This window comes from Solanum lycopersicum, chromosome 7 (assembly GCF_036512215.1).
Source record: "Solanum lycopersicum chromosome 7, SLM_r2.1".
NCBI classification, from domain to species: domain Eukaryota; kingdom Viridiplantae; phylum Streptophyta; class Magnoliopsida; order Solanales; family Solanaceae; genus Solanum; species Solanum lycopersicum.
This window is the reverse complement of record NC_090806.1, coordinates 51,423,860-51,442,552: the sequence shown is the minus strand read 5'-3', so window position 1 is coordinate 51,442,552 and position 18,693 is coordinate 51,423,860. Positions and strand designations below refer to the sequence as shown.

General features: G+C 30.6%; 2 protein-coding genes across 3 annotated transcripts in view; both read right to left on the bottom strand.

The window, feature by feature from the left end:
* LOC138337212 (uncharacterized) overlaps positions 1-7,681 on the bottom strand; it is a 9,036-nt gene extending 1,355 nt beyond the window's left edge. Inside the window, exon 1 of the mRNA XM_069286876.1 lies at positions 1-7,681. This exon is cut by the window's left edge and continues 1,355 nt beyond it. Within this exon, the coding sequence (XP_069142977.1) occupies positions 1-867 (867 nt within the window). The 5' untranslated portion in view covers positions 868-7,681.
* A 1,343-nt stretch (positions 7,682-9,024) lies between these two features.
* Positions 9,025-18,449, bottom strand: LOC112941831 (uncharacterized). Of its 2 annotated transcripts, XM_069286874.1 has the most exons (6): positions 17,372-18,449; positions 10,657-15,487; positions 10,323-10,445; positions 9,954-10,236; positions 9,745-9,864; positions 9,025-9,648 (listed from the first exon to the last, which is right to left on the bottom strand). In XM_069286874.1, the coding sequence occupies exons 4-6, from the start codon at positions 10,047-10,049 to the stop codon at positions 9,160-9,162; spliced, it is 705 nt and encodes a 234-aa protein (XP_069142975.1). In that variant the 5' UTR covers positions 10,050-10,236; positions 10,323-10,445; positions 10,657-15,487; positions 17,372-18,449; the 3' UTR covers positions 9,025-9,159. The 2 variants fall into 2 exon arrangements, with proteins under 2 accessions (XP_069142975.1, XP_069142976.1); XM_069286875.1 differs by having other exon boundaries at positions 9,954-10,445.
* Between the last annotated feature and the right edge of the window lie 244 nt (positions 18,450-18,693).

Below are 18,693 nucleotides of genomic sequence, written 5' to 3'. Positions count from 1 at the left end.
TCTTGCATAATAGCTCCAAATAGCATTGCCATTTAAATAATTGTTTGCTAGCTCTTGTATAATCGTAGCTATACCAATTATTCTTTTATTTGCATAAAAATTAGGTATTTCTACTTTTGGTATCTCATTTTGTTTTTCTATCTCTTCTGGAATAATCATATCTTTTGTTAATCCTATCTTTACCACCTGTATTGGTGATTTTATCTCTTCGTATAATATCTCTACTGGTGCTGTATAACATTTTATATAGAATAAATTTCCTTTGGTAATTCTTTTATATGTTAGAAATGCTCTATGTAATTCTGGTATTCCTACTATCTCTTCTCCGGTATATGTGTATACTGTATTTAGTAGTCCGTAGTTATAACATGTTTTTACTAGGTTGGGGTTGGTCTTAGGTTGTGCAATAAGTTTGTTATATCCTTGTAGTTTCTGGGTTATATAATCTTCTTCGGGATTTTTTGTTTGTATAGATCTTGGGTTTAGGTTTAGGTATGTTTGGATTTTGTATATGTTTTCAATGTAAGATTGGGTAATATAGTTATATCTTTTTTTGTCGTTTTGTAGGCTTACTGCATAGGTTGATGTTTGTGGTTCTGCTGGTATCTGCATTTGTGGTTTTTGGGTAAATGGTTTTGCAAATAATTGGTTTAAGTTTGTGTTTTTTGGTTTTTCACTAGTTCTTTTACTTGTACCTGCAGCTGTATCTGAACAAACATTGTTATGGGTTTTCCGGAGTTTCCCAACTTCTCCTTCTAGCTCTTGCTGTTTTTCGTCTGCCGAACGACGTAGCTCCGCATGTTTATAGTCATGCTGCTGACTTGTAGATTCTACATTTTCTTCTAGCTTTTGGATTCTCAAGCCCATACTATCCACTTTTGTACAAAGTGTAGTTAGGGTTTTGAGTATGTTTTCCAAAAGATTATCTTGTCCTGGCTGTGTAACTCTGTCTTGATAAGTAGTCTGCAATCATATTTTTGTCAGTTTTTATTACCTCAATCGTAAATGTAAAATTTAATATATTCAATACCAATCTCCTTATTTCCTTTGTTGTAACTGAATCATCTAACTTTTTCGTTATCCACCATTTTACTTGTGTGTTATCTGTTCTTACAATAAATTTATTGTAAACAATATATGGCTCAAATGCTAACAAACATTTATATAATGCGAATAATTCTTTTCTATTTATTTTCCATTTTATTTGTGCTTCTGTATAAGATCCTGAATAATATCTACAATGGTGTTCTATTTTTTCTTTTTCATATTTGTATTTTAAAACTCCTCCGTAACTATGATCACTCGAATCTGTTTCAACAATGTAAGTAAATGTTTTATTTTCATCAGGAAAATATAGTTTTGGTAATTTTTTACATAGATCTTTAATAATTTTTATATGTTTTTTATCTTTATTATCAAAATGATATTCTACATCTTTTTTAAGTTTTTTATGTAACGGTTTTAAATGTTCTGCTAATTTTGGTATATATTCTCTTACCTGGTTTACTAATCCTAGAAAGGATTGTAATTTCTTTTTTGTATCTATATTTTCATCAATATTAATTATTTTTTGTACTATATGAGTTTGCATTTTTATTCCATTTTTATCTATTTGTATTCCTAGAAATTCTATTTGTGATTTCATAATTTCTGCTTTTCTTTTACTCAAACTTATACCTGTATTTTTTACTATATGTATAAATTTTTCCAATAATCTTATATGTTCATCTTGTGTTCTAGAATATAACAATATGTCATCTATATATACAATACAGTTTTCTAGTTGGTTAAAACAGTTATCCATAAAATGTTGGAATCTACCTGGTGCATTTTTATATCCAAAAGGTAAAACATTCCATTCATAGAAACCTTGCGGTACTGTGAATGCTGTTAATTGCTTGGATTCTTCTTCTAGTTTTAGGTGGTAAAATCCTGATTTGCAGTCAAATTTGCTAAAATAATTATATCCTTGTATTTGTCTTATTTTTAGTATTTTGTTTGGTATCGGATAATTGTATGTTTTAGTTTTAGTATTTAGATTACGATAATCTATGACCATTCTATTTTTACCTCTTTTTTGTTCACTGTGTTTTATTACTATAAATGCTGGACTTGTATGTTTACTATTGCTTTTTTGTATGTAATTATTTTCTAACAATTCATTTATATGTATTTTAAATTCTTCTAGATCATCAAAGTTATATTTTAATGGTTTCTGTGTTATTATACTATTTTCATCTATTAATTCAATTTTTACTTTTGTCTTATGTTTTTCCCATCCTTGTAATGGATCTTCACTATATAATTGTTCTAGTTGTTCATTAATTAATTTGACTTTGTCTATAGCAAATATAATAATTTCTAATTGCGTTATTTGTTTATTATTTATATTTTCCATTTCTTGGTTTATCTTTTCACTTCCTTTTATCCATTCCATAGGTTTTCGTTGTTTATTATTTACTCTTTTTGCTCCTATCTTATTTCCGCATGGTGTAGTAAGCCACCAATGTGTTTTTGTTATTATGTGTGGATAATATCTATCTAGAAATGGCATTCCTAATAACATATCTTTTGTAGTAAATTCAAAATTATACATTTCTTCTATTGTTAGTATTTTATCCCATATTTGTATTTTTATATTTTTTGCTTTGTATTTAATCATACTTCCTTCATTGTTAAATCCCGTTACTACCATAGGTGTTTTTAATTTTTCCCATTTATCTTCTGGTAAGCAATTATATCTACATATATTCGCTTCTGCTCCTGTATCTATCATAGGGGTATAATATCTGTTGTGATATCCTTCTACTATAATTTTTGCAAGTATAAATATTTTCATTAATCATTTTGTCCTTTTTATAATTATTTTCTTATTTTGACAAGTTATTGTTAATTGTTCATTTTCTATATTGTATGGTTTGACTTTTTCTAACCATTTTATTCCTAATGTAATATTATGATTTCCTTGGTATATTTTAAATTGTATTACTAAGGGTATTCCTCCTATAATTATTTCTTTTTCTGTTGTTTCTTCATTCGTGTTCACTATCTCACTAGGTAGTCCAGGGCATGTATGTCCTGTTCTTATAATTTCTTCTTCTAATACTAACTCCCTTGTTATATAATTTTCTTCTTGTCCTGTATTTATTAATTTTTATATTTTCTTTGGTCTATTATTCCTGTTATGAAATAATGATATGATGTTATTTCTTCTTTATCTAATAAGCTTTGGGGAATTTCATATTTCCTTTTAGATGTACTCATCCTTGATGAGGTAGCTCTTGTCAATGTATTTGGTACGCTTGAAGTGCTTAATCTTTCTTTTTACTATTTCTAAATCTTCTTCTATATCAATTTCTTTATAGCTATAGTCATTATTGTCTATTACAGTAATTATTTTTTCAAAAGGATTTTCTATTTTTATTTTATTAATTTTATTTCTTGCTGTTATTTTATGCTTTGTTGTTAATATATATAAATTTTTACATCTTGCTGTAAATAATTTGCTTCCTGGTGCTAGTTCTATTCCAGACATTTTCCAATATAGAACTAATGATCTATCTATATTTTTACCTGTTAATGATACTGTATAATTAGCACTTATTGTAAACTTAAATTTTTGATATATTAAGTTTCCTTTTACTGCACTAATTATGCTTTTTTTCTATAGGGTGTACAATTCTATCATCTGCCAAATATATTTCTATAGGTGTATCTATTCATTCTCTAAAGCAGACTTTTATTAATATTTCTGTTCCTCCTAAATGTACATATTTTATTGGTGTTTTAGCTTTTATATCTTGTATTTCTTTGTTTATCATTCTTTTATTTATTATAGGTATATATGTTTTTCCTCTTGTGTATTTACAATCTATGATATGTTCTTTTTGACTAACTACATAGTATTCTTCTGTTTGTCTTTTAAACCAATTTCTTAAAATAGGTATTTCTAGTACTTTTTCAACACTTAAATCTAATTCTTTTCCTTTTATTTGTTCAAATATCGTATTATCAAATATAATTTTCTGTTCTGATGATTCTTCATCTTGATATTCTTCCTTAGATATTATTTTTATTTCATTTTCAGACATTATATTTCTTCATCTGTTTCGTTATTATCTATGTTAATATTTTCTTCTTCATTCTCAGTTTCTATGTCTGATACTTCATATATACTATCATTTTCACTTAATTCATAATCTATGTACTCTATTTGCATATATTTTTCATTGTCTATTATTAATTCTGCTATTTGTTTTCTTTTTAGATTTTTGGGTAATTTACAATCTTTAACTATGTGTCCTATCTTTCCACAATTATAACAAGTACATAGTGATATTTTTCTTTTTGGTCTGTATGGTCTTTTTATTTTATGATTTTTTACATAATACCTTCGTCTTGGTTGTTTATATTTATATATAGTTTTGTTTTTTCTATAATTTTTATATCTTTTAGATTTTTGTTTTTTAGTTGTGCATCCAAATTGTGGTGCCATTTTATTTTTGCAACATGATAAATTTTTATTTAATACTTTTTCCATTTTTAATTTTTCTTTTTGGTTTTCACATAGTTGTATGAACCATTGATTTAAAAATTTTATTCTAGATCCTAAAATATCTACCATTCCTTCATTATTCTAATCCTTTATCACATTTGTACTAAATGGTTCTGGTAATTTTGTATAATATTGTTTTCTTATTTCTTTTGTTTCGTCTAAATTGTATTTAGCTTTGTAATAATATTCTTTAAACGCACAAGTATATTCTTCTAAGTAACACATTTTACATATAGCTAATTTTGTCATAAGTTGTCTATTTATTATTTTTTCTCTATTTTGTTCTCTTATATCTGTAGTCATGCCTCCAAATTCATTTCTTATTGCTGATTCATATTTATCTAGTATATCTATATTTGTTGCTGATGGGGATCCATCCATTTTCTTATCATTTCTAAGTACTTCTAAACTTTCTGGGGGTAGATTTTCTATCCATAATTTTGCCGTTCCTACGAATGTTCTTTCTATATATCTTGGTGTTTTTGTTGTTTCTATTTTATTATCTATTAACTGCTTGGATATATTTCCTGTCCATAGTAATATTGCTTTATTTATGTCTGTGACGCAATCTAATTCTAAGAAATTATATTGTTCACTTATTGGTTTCGGTATCCAATTCTTATTTAATCTACTGTTCCATATTGCATTATTTCTATCTGATTGTTGATAACTTTCTGTATAATAAGTTGGTGGTGTCCACCTAGGACTACTTCTAGGGCTATTTCTGGGACTATTATCTGGGGTTTTTACTCTTGACGTACTAGGTCTATTCATATCTCCTGTGTTTATTTCTAATTTTTTTTGGTTTATTTATCTGTTCTAGAATTTCTGTATATGTTTCACTTATATCACTTATTTCTGATTGTTGGTCATTTTCATTTCCGTCTATTTCATTTACTTCAATATCTTCATTTAGATCTTTTAGATCTTTATTTAGTTTCTGTTCCATTTGTTTTATTTCATTTGTTAATTCTAGCTCTTTATCTTTTTGTTTTTGTTTATTTTGATATAATAATTTTAACCTAGCTAATTCTTTTTCTAATTCACTTATTCTTGTATTTTTTATTTCTTCTAAATTTTGTACTTCTTGTTTTGCTTGTGTTTTTATTTTTTCAATTTCTCTTGATTTATCTATTTCTTCATTTTCTTTTGTTATTCTTACCATAGCTGTTAAACTGTCTTCTAATTTTGCTATTTCTTTTTCTAGCATTAAGTATAAGTTATTTCCTATTCTCTTGTATCTTCTTCCTAAATTTGAAAATACTATTTTTATTATCATTCCATCTTGGTTTTCATATGTTTTTTCGTCTACTGCAAACTCTTCTTTATTCATTATGATCTATGTATTATATTATGTTGTAATTCATATTCAAGACAATCTAATTCTAATTCTAACATTAATATATCTTTTCTTTGTGCTAGTATTGATTTATTACATACTCCTGCTAATATATTTTCCTCTAACCTATTTTTTCTATGTTGTAATTCTTGTTCTTTCTCAGTTATTTTTTCCATTATTTTTTCTATTAATTGTTGTTTATAAATTTCTTTGTTCATACTGTTTTTTCAAATAGCGAACATATTTGTATTCTGTTTTCGAAATTATATTTATCAATTGATCTTTTTTACCATTGTCTGTTTTGACTAGTTGTGATAGTTCATATTCTATATACAAGGGTCTTAATTTTTTCCATATTTTTCTTACCTTTTTATCTATCTTAGTTCTTTTTATTTTAGTATTTTTATTTTTATTCATCATAACTTTTTATATAATATTTTAAAAAGCTTACTTAATTTATCTGGATATCTAATCTTTTTTAACCTGTAATTCCTACCATATCGCCTTAGCCAATATTCAGTCATATTTAATCTCCAATATCTAAATCATCATATAAATCATACATGTCATAATAAAGCTCATCTTGTATACTTTGTATGGTTAACTCAGTCCAACCTTGGGTTGTTATTTCTATTATCTCATATGTTAATAATTTATTATAAATTTCTCTTTATATATCAGTATTCAAATTTTTTAGTATATAAAGTAGTAATATCTTATAATCAACATTATCATCTAATAGGTATGTTTCCATTTTTATTATTTTCATTTTTCACTAAAATTTTATTCCTTCCAACCTCTTAATAAATTATACTTGTTTATTATGCAAAAATAATAATTTAATAATCATCTCGTCTGGTCACTACTACAGCTTTCTTCTTTGATTAGTTACCCTAACAGCGCCTCAACTTTGTTTACTCCCCTAAACGGCCTTCTCTGCCTACCGGTTTCAACCTTAGGATGACATAGTCTGGGCATACTTATTCGAAGAATATTTCTGTAGCAAACTTTCTAAAGATGGTTATTATAACATTATTCAAACATGATAAACAATTATAATTAACAAGAGATTTTCAGGAATAAATTAATTTAGCTACTCATGAATATAAAATGGTATACCTGTTTTTGTAGATCTTCCGACATAATTGGTTTCTTTTCCATAATTATTTGTTTAACTAGCTTTGATACCAATTTTGGGTGGAAGCGTAAAGAGAGAGTATTTAGAAAGAAGAGAGATGTAAGGATGAAGGTGTGTTTTATTTATGAGGAAAGTTCCTCTATTTATACACATAAATTACACATAAATACTATTTACTTTACATAATTGGCCGACAAACTTTTTACATGATTGACCGACAAACTATATACTTTACGACTTTTGTACATTGGCTTTTTTCAGCCGACGCAAGACGATAAAAATTAAAAGACTCTTACTTTATACATATGGCTGATATTCAACCGACACAATAATACATATAATACTTTATACATATGGCTATTATTCAGCCAATAATAACTTCTTTTTTTTTTGGAACAGAGGGATATTTAATCACTAATATTCATTCCTCTACCATAAATATATATAATTAGGTAACAAATAACATATGCTCTGATGCAAATCAAACACTTAGTTTGCAAGATCATTGAATTGATTTGTAATCACATACAAAGACGATTGAACTACACCATATATATATTATTATTAAATTAAAGCCAATCGAACGTGTTACAGAAGATATATAATTCCAAAACCACTTAACTTATCTTCTCGCTGACATAATAAGAAGAGAAATTAAAAGATTTTTTTTATATATAGAACATAAGTTTTTTAGAAGAATATAATATATACATTGCAAGCTGCATCATGAAATCTTATATTATTGATATACTATATAATGGATCTGTTGAGATGATTTTCGGTAGACCTTGTTTTAGGAAGAAGAATCATATAGCAGACGAGATAGTAAGAGATGACGCTGATAACACACACAGTAACGACAAGACCAAGTGAATGTGATAAAGTAGCATACATACCTGTTGCAAGTGAAACTACACCTGCTGACATCAACAGAAGCTGCAACAAAGTTGCATTATTATAAAGCTGGACAATAACTTGTAACTCTGATATTGTTATTGTTGCAATGTAAAAGTAGACGAACACAGAGAATGTTAAGGCGATGATATCTGAAACAACAAATGTATGGAATGCTCTTCTCGTTAATAGAATTATCATCCCTCCTTTCTTATCGCTTTCAAAAACTCCAGCTCGTAGTGTGAAACCAGCTGTGAAGGTCATTGTCATAATACACTACTAAAAAAATAGTAAAAAGAGACTAACAAAAGAGACCTTATGAGGTCTCTTTTCCGAAAAAAGAGACCAAAAAAGAGACCTCAATGGTAGGTCACAATTATGTAGGTGACTTTTTTTAGTAGATACCTCATGAGGTCGCCCAATGGAGACCTCACGAGGTCACCAATAAATTGTCCGATTTTTTTAAAAAAAGAGACGTCATGAGGTTGCAATTTCATGATTTACTTTTTTAAAATTTTTTTAATTAAGGTAACTTCATGAGGTCACTATTATATTATTTCTTTTGATTTTATATTTTCAAAAAAGAGACCTCGTGAAGTCTCTTTACTTCAAAAATAAAATGATGAATCGAGACCTCTTGAGGTCTCTTTTGTGATGCAAAAAGAGACTGCACAATGTCTCTTTACTGTATTGGTAAAAAATAAAATGTTGAATAGAGACCTCATTCATGAAAAATTTTACTTTATCAGGTCTATTTATTGCATTTGTAAAATACAAAATGCTGAATAGACACCTCATGAGGTCTCTTTTTTTAAAATTCTAGAAAATAAAATGCAGAAGAGAGACCTCATGAGGTCTCTTTCATGAAATTTCTGGAAAATAAGATGCAAAAAAGAGATCTCATGAGGTCTCTTTACCTGGAAAAAAAACTGACAGGTAATTGTTATTTCTGCAGCTTTCATCACCTGTCATATTGATTCAATACATCTCTAATTAGCTAAATCAAGCTCAAAGAGCTTCAAACAATCAACTGATGCAATACATTTATTAAATTTTTTTTATCGACTCAATTGCAATTCACCTTCAACATTGTCGAAATTAAACAAAAACCACAATATCCATAAGTTTAATATAATATATTTCAATGTTATCATGCATTCACAAAACAAATAACTCCCATAACAAAATTATAAAGTAAAGAACTTAGATTATCTATCACAACTCTAAACTTCACTATTGTGGTAGTCTGTTTGTCACATGATCATCATCTTCTTCATCACTACTAGACTCATCTGTCATATTTCTTTGTTGACCATACACTGGAAATCGAGTAAGTTGAGATTGAGGGGGTCGAGGAGGGAAAGTGACGTCACTGGAGCAAGGGGGAATCCCTCCCGATGCAAGTAATGCATCGAATTGAGCCTTAAGATCCACAAACTCTAAGTCCCGTCGCCTTTCCCTAGCCCGCGAGTGTTCAACTTGGCTAGATAGCTCAACAATCTTTTGCTCCATAGCCAAATTTTTCTTCATCGATTCATCATCATAGGAACTATTTAGGCCTTCAAACTCAGAAGAATATTCAAGAAATGTTTGTTGCGGCATTTCATATCCATACCCATATCTACTCGGTCCATCAATCAAGTCTAACCATACTCTCTTAGCATGTTCTTGAGTAAGTGGCATACTTCGATTTTTCTTTTGGCTAAGTTTGTCGTAAATCCTCTAAAGTTTGAAGATATCGATTTTACATTGAATGGTATTAATATTAGATTATAAGTTTAAAAAATAAGTTACTATTATTTTAAATTAGAGTCTTACATAGGTCACTTCAGCTCGCGGCTCAACCCACACGTCTGGATCTTCGGGATTTTTCTTCTTTCTTATGTGTGATGCCTTGAATGCCTCGGTATGAGTTACCGGTCTTCCTAGTTCCTTTTCCTAAATATAAAACTAATTCAGTTATAATCAAGACTAATTAAATATCAATACCTGCAATATATAAAAACTTAAAGAAAACTGATACATACCAATTTCCTCCTTACACTTCCTTGACTTTGAGCCCCACTTGTGTGTAGAGAACCACCCTTAGTATATGATCTTGCCTTCTTACCGATCTTACTCATTTGCTAAAATCTTGGATCATTTGCCCAATGCACTAGTAATAATTTTCCAATCATCCAATAAAATCCACTTAAGTTTCTAATTATTTCTACGAGCTTTATTCAACAAACTAGCAAGAACACGCGCAACTTCCTTTTCAAAGTTTGCACAAATTTTGGCCTCATGTTTCGGACTCCAAGCATATTGTTTCTACAATAAAGCATAAATTTTTTAATTAATAAGTATTATTGAAGACAAGTATTTTAATAGTGTTAAACAAATAAATTTGAATATACCCTGAACTCCAAAAATATTTGTCTCTTCAGATTGCTTGGCATCTTGAACCAAGTAGGAAAAGCATCTCTATAGAGATCTTTGATTGCCTGAGAAAGATCCCCATAGCATCATCTGGATTGAAACTGTAATACAAAGTTTTAACAGTTACAGGTTAAAACAAAAAAATTAAATGAGATAATCATAAACATAAGATATTTTGTAAAAAACTTTGTGTATAGTCGTCAGGCTCGATGACAACTCGATTATACATATCCCTCACGCCAACATTTGTAATGACCTGACCAGGTGTAGCTGAATGATTTGTGATAAGAGTGTTAGGCTCAGAACTATTACCTTGAATACGAAGACTCGAAATTCCAAGTTGTGAAGTAGATGATGATGAAGGTTGTGAGTCTGCAGGGTTGTGAGTTCTAGTGCGAGAGACACTAGACGTTGGCCGATTAGCTTCTGGAGGCAGAACATTGTGTCCATGTGGGGTATCATACCCTGATGTAGGCATCATCACAGGCACCTAAGGGGGCAGCTGAGTATATTCCAATGGTGGATGCATATAGGTCGAAGGAGGATTAATATATGGAGACACAAGATTGTCTGGCTCGGTCTGCCTAGAATAGCAATGTGTCGGAGTGTCTCTTGGTGGGAGAGATGTGGTGGTGTCTAATCTTATATGTATCCCTGTCGGTCGTCTGCTAACTATACCATCTTTCTTTTTTTCTTTTTAGGGAAATTATCAATATCTTTATTCTTATTTCCACCTACCATCTAATTAGTAACAAAAACATTCAAGTCAAAATAAGGTTAGATATTTATGTAACAAGTAAAGTCTCAATTAAAATCAACTAACGGTGAAACTAAATTAACTACGGGTGTATTTTGGTATATTCATGAATGTTTGTTATGTCAGTTCATCTATCAAATAAGAGCAACTTCAACGAAAAAATAAGTAAATTTCAAGTTCTCAGGAAACCAAGTTATCTTATTCAAGATTGGGGTAGAAGAGTTATGCACATATACATGTTCTAGTTATTCTGATTTTTTTTTGGGGGGGATAATTTTCATCTTACAGAGAAAGCATACAAATTCTAATATATTTGTTAAGTGTGCTCAAAGAGAAGGAGAACGTTACTTCATACTAATTATTATTCTTCCTCATCCTCATCCTCATCCTCATCCTCGTCCTCGTCTTCATCATCATCTGCATCCTTATCCTCGTCCTTATCCTCATCCTCATCCTCATCTTCCGACAATTCTTCTTCATCTATCCAATCTTCCTCATTAATTGATGCATTTTCTCCTTCATCTGTTATTTCTTCTATATCAATCTCTTAATATGTGTTTAGGATGCTCTAAATCATTTTCTAATTTAACATCCACGGTGTGGTGAACACTTGATAAATCATCATCTTGGTATGCAACATCCAACGTGTTTTCAACTTCCACACGACCCATGGGTTTGATTTTAATCACCACCCACCAATCAGCTTTATCTGGACGCATAGGATAAGGAGCATAGTACACTTGCTTAACATTTTGTGTAATAATAAAAGGGTCAAATGCTTCATATTATCGTGTGCTTTACTTCAATGATATTATATTTTCTGATTTCTCTCGTACCTCTTTTTGGAGTTGGATCAAACCACTTGCATCTAAACAATACAATTTTTTTTGTAGGCCAACCAGTTAACTCCATTTCCAAAATCTCCTTGAGTACCCCATAATAATCAACTCCATCTTAATTTCCATCACTGCCTTTCACCCAAACTCCACTATTGTTAGTTTTATATATTTGGAGTATTCTACAGTATTGAATTTAAAACCATTGACAATATACTTGTTCATCGAATTAATCTTGATGGGTCCCCAAGAAAGGTCCTTCAAAAATTAATCAAACTGGCCATTTTTTGTGTCATAAATCTATGAATATTTGAAAAGTAGGATATTAGCTTCAATTAAATATAGATTTATTTAATAATGATAGTATTATGAAAATATTATAAGGCTTATGTAATCTTGAAACCACTTTGAGAAATGCTCAAACACTTTTTCATTGCCATATAAATGCACAAAGTAACTGTCAAATAAGATGGATATAGAGTTGATTGTTTTGCCTTGTAATTACATATTCTAGTGCAAAAAAAAAAAAATACTCAAGAAATGGTTTAACTTGTGGGAAATTCAACAAGACATGTGTAGATGCAGACTGAAACTCAATGGCACTAAGATTCCTCTAACCTTTGCCTGGTTGATTGAAGATTGATAGTGGCTTCATAGTCTCACCACCATCGTCATGGCGATTGGATCTATTTTGAAAGCATGGCACACAACTTTCAAAGTAATAAGAACCAAAATCAGTTATCTCCCTAGCAAAATGGAATTGAATCATTGAGCCTTCAAGTCTATGATTTTTTTCATGCCCCGTTTAGACTTTCCAATAGTCCTACTTTATATTATATTGTCATTGATTTAAATAACATATTAATATAAAAATTTTATGAGTTAAACCTTACCTCTCAAATGGATACATCCATCTATATTGAACCGGACCTTTGAGGCGTGCTTCATGCACTAGATGTATAGGAAGATGCTCCATCACATCGAAAAATCCAGGTGGAAGAATCTTCTCCAACTTATTTGTAATTATAGGAATATTCTGATCCATCTGAACTAGGTTGTCTTCCCTTAACGTATTATAACACAAGTCCTTGAAGAAAAAACTAATTTCAGTCATAGGTTTCCAAATTCTATCGGGCAAGCCACTAAATGCAATGGGGAGTAATGTTTCCATAAAGACATGACAATCATGACTTTTCATACAACGTAATTTCCATGCTCCATATCGACACATTTACCTAAATTTGAAGCATGTCCATTAGGCATCTTGTGTTGCTCGATCCATTCACATATTTTACGTTTTTGATCCAATGTAAATGAATAACTAGCCTTGGGCTTGAAGAACTTCTTGTTATATTTCTCTTGCAACCATAACTCTTTTCGCCTGCAATATTCTGGTAAGTCTATTTTAGCTTTAACATTATCTTTTGTCTTGCCATTGACATCCAATATTGTGTTAAATAAATTATCAAAGTAATTTTTTTCAATATGCATGACATCAAAATTATGTCGAAGAAGATTATTCTTCCGATATGGTAACTCTTAGAATATGCTTTGTATTGTCCAGTTATGTGCAACACCATATCCATCAAATTTGTAGGGTTGTTCTTCTGTAACCTTTGGAAAGTGTTGAACCCTCTCCCAAACTTGTTCTCCAGTCAAGATTGGAGGAGGACAACCTTGTTCAACAGTATTCTTTCTGAATACATTTTTCATACTCCTAAACTCATGATCCATTGGCAAGAACTGTCGATGACAATCAAACCAAGAATTTTTACGACCATGCTTCAAAGTGAATGATTTAGTATTTTTCATACAGTAAGGACAAGGTAGCTTTCCCGCTGTCATACACCCTGACAACATTCCATATGCAGGAAATAATAGTCCAGATTAAGGCAGCCCACAAACTAAAATTTTGCTTAAGAGACATATCAAATGTTTCAATCCCTTAAACCCACAATTGTTTCAACTCGTCAATCAAAGGTTGCAAGTATACATCAATCAAGACTTTTGGATTACGTAGGCCAGGAATGACACAATTGAGAAATATATATGTACTGGTCATACACATCTCAGGTGGAAGATTATATGGTGTTACAAATACAGGCCAACAAGAATATGTTGCAGCAGAAACAGAATGTGGCGTGAATCCATCTGAACATAAACTCAATCTAATATTCCGTGGTTCGGTTGCAAACTATTGATATGTTCTATCAAAATGCTTCCAGGCCTCTCCATCGGATGGATGACACATAACTCCAGGTGCTCTTCTATTTTCATGGTACCATCTCATATGAGGAGCAGATCTATTAGATGCATACAACCTCTTTAACCTTGGTATAAGAGGTAAGTAATGCATTGCCTTAATAGAAACTTTCTCGCCACTAGCAGTCTGCTTATAACGAGATTTTCCACAAAACTTACACGATTCTAGATTAATATCATCCCTCTAGAATAACATGCAACCATTTCCACAACAATGAATTCTCATCGATGATATTCCTAACTTTGATACCAACCTCTTTGACTTATAGAAATTATCATGTATCTCTAGATTTGGGTCAACTAAATCATGAATAAGGTCAATCATAGAGTCTATTGGCCCTTGAGGAATATTCCAATTTGATTTGATACTTAGTAATCTAACCACAATAGACAACTGCGAATGTGGACTCCCCTCATATGAAGGTCGACTAGCAGCTTCCAACTGTTCAAAGAAAATTTTACATTCAGTATTAGGAGCTTCTTCACCTTGATTACCAGAATCAAAATCAGAATACACCCTAAAAACATCTTGAACCATGTCATGCATTCTATAATTTTGTGCATTAGAATTCACAATGCTACTACTATCATTAGGAATATAATGTTGAAATACATCAAAACTATTATCAATTTCTCCATAACTAGTCCACACTGTGTATTTTTTTTAAACTCATTTCGATAGATATGAAGCTCAACAATATCTGATTTTTTATAATTCAAACATTGGCATTTATTACAAGGACACTTAATCATACCACTACGTTGAAAGGATCTAATGTCTTTGCATACTCCACAAAAGCAGTGACACCTTCTACAAATTCAGGTCTTAGACCCATTCGATCAAAATTAATCATATTACACATCCAACTACGATCCATCTACATAAAAATCACAAAATTTTGAATTTATCAAACACTAGAATATGTAATAATTTGCTGAAATATTAATTGTAACAATCCTTTTAGGGATTGGTTAACGAGGCCTTGTGCAAAAGAATAAATGTATCTATGCTGACTACAAAAGCATAGTTCTCTCAATAGTTGTCATCTTAATTGTCAATTATCAGCAAAAACATCTAATCCATATATTTTTCAATTTAAAACAACTAAATACATACAACGACATGAGCCAAAATGATATTAGTTCTAAATTTACATCAAATTCACAACATCTTAAAGCCAAAGTAACAAGTACAACGAACCTAACAAAAAGCATATCCATTTTTTACAACGAATTTATAACTAACCGGAAGAGTCGACCGCAAGGCTGTAGTAAGATTTTTGGGGATCTGCATAATAAATTAGTACTCAATTATAAGTTAAATGATGTCTAAACATATCTATATAAGCATAACTCATAGACTCATGCAAATAAACCAATTAAACTTTCATTTCTTAAAGGAGGAGAAGTGGACATGTTATTACATTTACTGGAAAAAGGACAATATGTAGTTCACAATAGTTGGACCAAGAGAGCACACCTCATTACTCAATGTAATTAATACTGATCGTGCTTCATTTATACAAATTTAAGCTCTCTTTATAATAGTCCAAAACAAGAAAACAAGAGGAAAGTGGAAGAAGTTTAAAGAAGATGGCATGAAAGAAGATGACAGCAGAATAGACCCAAAAATTAAATGTATAATATATACAGAATACTATAATATATACATGTTAATACGAGTATTTTGCTGACCCCATGTAATGATATAACGATAATTATATCAATCACTACTCAGACTTTTTAATTGATTGAACAAATGTTGCCTATTATGCAATCTTATATGCATCTATTATTGTCTTCTTATTTATGTTTAACAGACTAGCATAGCCACATATTCTAATACTTTGTGTTGGTAGGCAAGAGGTCAACCACTAGAGATTCGTATTACTAGATAGACAGAGGAGCAGAAACAAAATACTAGTTTACCACAACTAGACACACATTCTAAGTTTACCACAACTACACACACAATTGATAATATTAGTTCACCACTAATAGTTGAAAACAAGAACAACAAATCGCTAGTGTTTTTGCAGTATATTTTTGCTCCATATATATGTATGCTATTAGAACTTTTAAGCTTATGAGACCATATAATCTTACAGGAAGTTTCTGCAGCAGCCTCAATCTCAACCAGATTTCATTTTGCCTATGAACTATTTTTTTGTAAAAATCTAGAATGATGTTCAACAAGATTATGCATGACGCTTTAACAAGGCTTGGAGCAATAAACCAATGGCCCTGATGGGTTCTTAACAGATTATTGAAAGGCTTAAAAGCTAAATGTATCTGAAGAAGTAAATCATAGAGAAATATCCATTGTTGGATGTTGTGACATTTGAGTTGACTATTTTTTAGTCCCCAGTTGCATTTTGTTGAAACCAAGTTTTTAGCATCGTCGTGTTATGGTGATAGAGGCATTAGAAGCAAATCCTACATTTAACTCTGTCTCCAGCTGACCTAAACAACCTAGAGCAGACAGATGGTGTAATAATTTGTATGTGGCTTCTATATTCGCACGGCAATGTGATTTGTTAGCTTTTAGCTTACTAGCCTAATAGTTGTAGAGGTGTTCAATGTTTAATCTTCTTGTATCAAAGAGAGGGATTTTTCTGTAGTTTGCTCTGCAGGTGGGAATATGCCTTTTTGCTCAAAGTTTAAAGAGATTCTGAAGCTACCAATCAGTTGTCATGGTATTGAGTTTTTTATCAAATTCATTCTTATTATTTTTACCTCGACTTTCATACATCTCTACTTACCTAAGAACATCCTTTAAATTTCTAAAAAAATTATCAAAAACTTCTGTTACATTTTTCATCCTTTTCTAACAGAATAATCTTTATATTCTTCTCATTTTAATCGCCCATAAACAAAGACTTGTCCTAATGAACACTGTATAACCTTCTTCAACCAGTCTCCATATATGTAAACAAATATTCCCATAGCCTCGGGTACACACTTAAGCAGTACAATCACAAAGACGGGCAATTGTCTTCTAGTTTATAACTAAATGTCATTCTACTGCTGCTTCTTTTTCAAAATCAAGAATCTCTTATTGACGTATTTCTTATCTCACACTCAACTATTAATACTAATTCCAAAGGATTGATTAAATATAACAGCTACACATGATCACAAGCTGTTAAAAACTGAAAAGCTCCAAAATTACCTGTTGAAAATCGACAGATGGATTTCTCATTGATCGACAAAAATTAATGCTTCAACTAAGTGATTGAGCGCGGCTGGTGGCAGGACGAACGGCGCTGTAGTGTCGTCTACGAGCGTGGCTGGTGGCTGGCGGTAAGCTAAACCATGGGAGAATGAATTGTGGGAGAGAGAAGAGCGGGAGATATAGCTTTTTTTTATGTGATATAATATTTTGGGGAAGACGTGTGACAAGTCTAATTCGTTTTTCTTATTTTAATTGTTTTCTTTATTTTAATTATTTCCTTTTTTTAGTCAAATTTGATCAATAATATTTGAAAATAAGAGACCTCATGAAGTCTCTTGTTTCAAAATATTATTGATCAAATTTGACTAAAAAAGGAGGCATTGGGAAGTCTCAAAAATTTATTTTTTATTTTTTATTTTCCCAAATAGAGACCTCGTGAGATGACATATTTGAGGCAAAGTAGCTGTAAAAATAACTTTTAAAATAAGTGATCTATATTAAATTATTTATATATATAATCGACCTCATAAGGTCTGTTATTTAAAAAATAAAATAAAATAAAATTTAGATTTAAATTGTGACGTCATGAGGTCTCGTTTTAGCGACCTATTTTTGAGGTCTCTTTTTTTAGATCTCTTTTTTTTAGTTTTTTTAATAGTGATAGGGTGACCACAACTAAATGCATTTTGAGCTGTCTTCATTATATTTTCGACTACTTTTTCATCTCGCCTTGCTCTGTCTTCAGGATCATTACCCGTCCATTCAGGTACCATCACCATCATCCTTCTTGTCACAGATATCATGGGCATGACAGCAATGACCAACTTTTCGGTGATGATGCTGCACACATGGAAGAGCTTATCCATATTTACGCTATTATATATCCAAATTTATGATCCTCCTTTAATTTGTTTTCTCTTATATATATATATATAGGAAAACTATTGCTCTTAATGGTGAAGTCTCTGCTGAGGCTTTCTTTGTACAATATATACAAGTTAGTATACAAGGAAAACTATTAGACTCAGGTGTGGAGAGAAGTGAGAGATCTAGTTTGTGAGGAAAATTAAAGAGAATAAACAATGTTATTGTACGACATTTAAATTTAAAGTGAGTTAGAGTTTTTATTTTGAGTACTGTACTCGTCACCATTTCTCATTATTGTGGACATGAGCGGTTCAATACCCTAAAAATGAATTTCGAGGGAGGGTCCTAATTTTTTCTTAAATCTATTTTCTACCGTTCTTCGCCGCATTGTACAATATTGGATCCATTATTTATTTTTCTGATTACCAAATTCACTCAAATTATGGACTTGT

Coding starts and splice junctions, on each gene's coding strand:
- LOC112941831 (XM_069286875.1), bottom strand. CDS start 10,049: ATGAGTAAGATCGGTAAGAAGGCAAGATCATATACTAAGGGTGGTTCT. Junction 9,865..9,953: donor GAAGTGTAAGGAGGAAATTG/GTATGTATCAGT, acceptor TTTTATATTTAG/GAAAAGGAACTAGGAAGACC. Junction 9,649..9,744: donor CGCGAGCTGAAGTGACCTAT/GTAAGACTCTAA, acceptor TTCAAACTTTAG/AGGATTTACGACAAACTTAG.